Raw genomic sequence first — 2,206 nt, 5'->3', positions numbered from 1 at the left:
GAGAGAGAGAGAGAGAGAGAGAGAGAGAGACGGATGGAGTTTGCAAGAGGGACGCGTATAGCAACGTTTTAACGAGCCGTGATTTTCGTGCTCGCCTTTTCGAGATCCTTACGTAACGCGACTTAATTGCGAAGGAGCTATCGCGCCGGTTAATACGAGCGTAGAGGAGACGAGAGACATTCGAGGGGATGCTTGGCGGCTTTAAACGCGAAGTAGCGGGCCCGACAGGCCGCGGGGGAGCGAGGCGGGCGACGTAGGCAGCGAAGAAGTGGGAGAGCCGTGGGATTGTGGGCGAAACGTTGCAAGGGGTGAAGAGAGTAATGCCGCGAGAGGGGAGAACGTGATCCCCCTCCATCGGTCTATCCGTCAGTCGCTCCGTAGCCGCTGTAGGAAGAGGTTCGCCTGCGTCGTTTTCATTCGCGCGCTGTAACACCCGTCAGGATTTCTCGCGAGAACTTCTCGTAAGTGACACATTGATCGTTACCGCGATCCTCGAGCGTGTTTACTCCGCATTTCCGCGGTGATATTCAATCTCAATCGCGGTTATACGCGCGCGCGCGCGCGCGCGATCCTTACGTTCGCGCTCGGGTAAACAACGGAGTGGTGTGCAGTGTGCCAGCGCGTGTGACGCGGGTATCAGTGTTGCTTGCGTCGCTCGCCACGACGCCGCGACCGCCTTCCGAGAAGACAAGCGGAGACGAAGAAGCGGGAGTGAAGTAAATAAGATCGAAAAAATAAACGTGTGCCGTCAGGGGGGAGTGAGGAAATTTTTCGGGTCAGTGTTTCTTCGAAAAAAAGCAGTGACGACGTAGGTAGTTTTCTCCTTCTTTACCGACCGAAAAAACAAAAAAAATAAAAAAAGTCGCATCCGTCGCATTTGTAAGAGCATAAAGGAAAGACGCGGACACGGCCGCCGCCGAGGAGATCGAGTTGTCCTCCTCGAGTCCTCGCTCGCCTCGTCCCGTCGGCTTGTGCGCGCGCTGTGCATGACTCCGAATGAACGCGACGACCAGCCTCACCTGACCCGGCGAGCCGCGAGAGGGAAGGAGAGAGGCCGCTACCGACCACTGCCCGCGCGAGTGTAAAGGGGAGGAGGAGGAGGGTGTGTGTAACACGTTTAAGCGGCCGGTCTCCTCCGCGCGCCCGATGAGACGGTAGTGACGGATGGATTGGTGGCGACCGCCGATGGATTTTCGGCGGGGAAACGGGGTGTTGCGAATCACGCTCGCGTACGCGTCGCACCGGAACGTAGCACGTCGTCGCGAGGCGACACGTCATCGCCGCCGATCGTCGTCCTCGTAGCGGCCCGAGTTATTTTTTTTCACGCGCCTCCCACGAAATCGACCTTTCTGTGCCCCCCCCCTCCTCGCCCACCTCCTCTCGTCGTTTACTCCTGTTAACGGTTGTTGCTGTTGTGCCGTTTGTTGTTGTTATTGTTCTTCTCCGACGGGGGAGCAGCTCAGTCGGAATAAGTGTACCGCGTGTGATATGACGCGTCACAATTGAAGAAGTTTCCGGAGTTTCGCGTCTCTCGCCGGAGTAAGGGCGCGAGATACGTCGTACAGATATTGCCACGCATCGAGCAGGAAGGATGTATCCCAGCGCCGGAATCAACGCAGCCGCCGTGGCCGCCGCCGCTGCCAGGCATCCGGTGAGTAGCGATTATCAGTAATAATAATAATAATAACAGCACTAACATTGTTTATTTGTATATCCTCTCCCGAACCTCCGCCCACCCCCCTTCCTCCGGTATAGGCGATGGTATTTTCGACGAGGGAGGGAGGGAGGGAGGGAGGGGGGATAAACTGCGTAAACCGCAATTGTGTAACCATTAAATAGCTATCGGATTTAATCGATGTAAATTCTCAGGCCGAATAAATTAGGCTGAATGCGCAGCGCTTCGGGATACGCTTCCAACGCCGGAATGCGGCCGATAACGGTGTCGACGACACGAGACGGTGATATATTTCGCGGTTGCGAACTAGCGATCGTATCTCTGCGCGTCGCTCCCATTTGCCGGGGTCGGATAGTCAGACGTCGCGTAGAGTATTTCGACTTCTCTCGCGCGCTCGTTCCGCGAAATGGCCGCGCTCTCCGGCCGTCGGGGGGCTCCTTTTTTTTCTCTCTTCAAGACCCGCCGCCGGTGCGTTCCGTCTATTTTACAGCACGTTGCATACTTAACGTAGCGCCGCGCCGCGTCGCGACG

General features: G+C 56.7%; 1 protein-coding gene across 5 annotated transcripts in view; it reads left to right on the top strand.

Moving 5' to 3' along the window:
* The first annotated feature begins 356 nt into the window (after positions 1-356).
* The window catches only part of LOC108746934 (protein groucho-1-like), a 77,551-nt gene continuing 75,701 nt past the window's right edge, over positions 357-2,206 (top strand). For 2 of the 5 annotated variants that reach the window (XM_018484064.1, XM_018484060.1), the window contains exon 1: positions 357-1,651. In XM_018484064.1, coding sequence (XP_018339566.1) covers positions 1,592-1,651 — 60 coding nt within the window. In that variant the 5' untranslated portion in view covers positions 357-1,591. The remainder of the gene's footprint in view (positions 1,652-2,206) is intronic. The other 3 variants (XM_018484062.1, XM_018484063.1, XM_018484059.1) reach the window with 2 other exon arrangements.

This window comes from Trachymyrmex septentrionalis, unplaced genomic scaffold, assembly GCF_001594115.1.
Source record: "Trachymyrmex septentrionalis isolate Tsep2-gDNA-1 unplaced genomic scaffold, Tsep1.0 scaffold19, whole genome shotgun sequence".
NCBI lineage: Eukaryota > Metazoa > Arthropoda > Insecta > Hymenoptera > Formicidae > Trachymyrmex > Trachymyrmex septentrionalis.
Note: the sequence above shows the minus strand (reverse complement) of the source record. Positions and strands in the feature narration are given on the sequence as shown.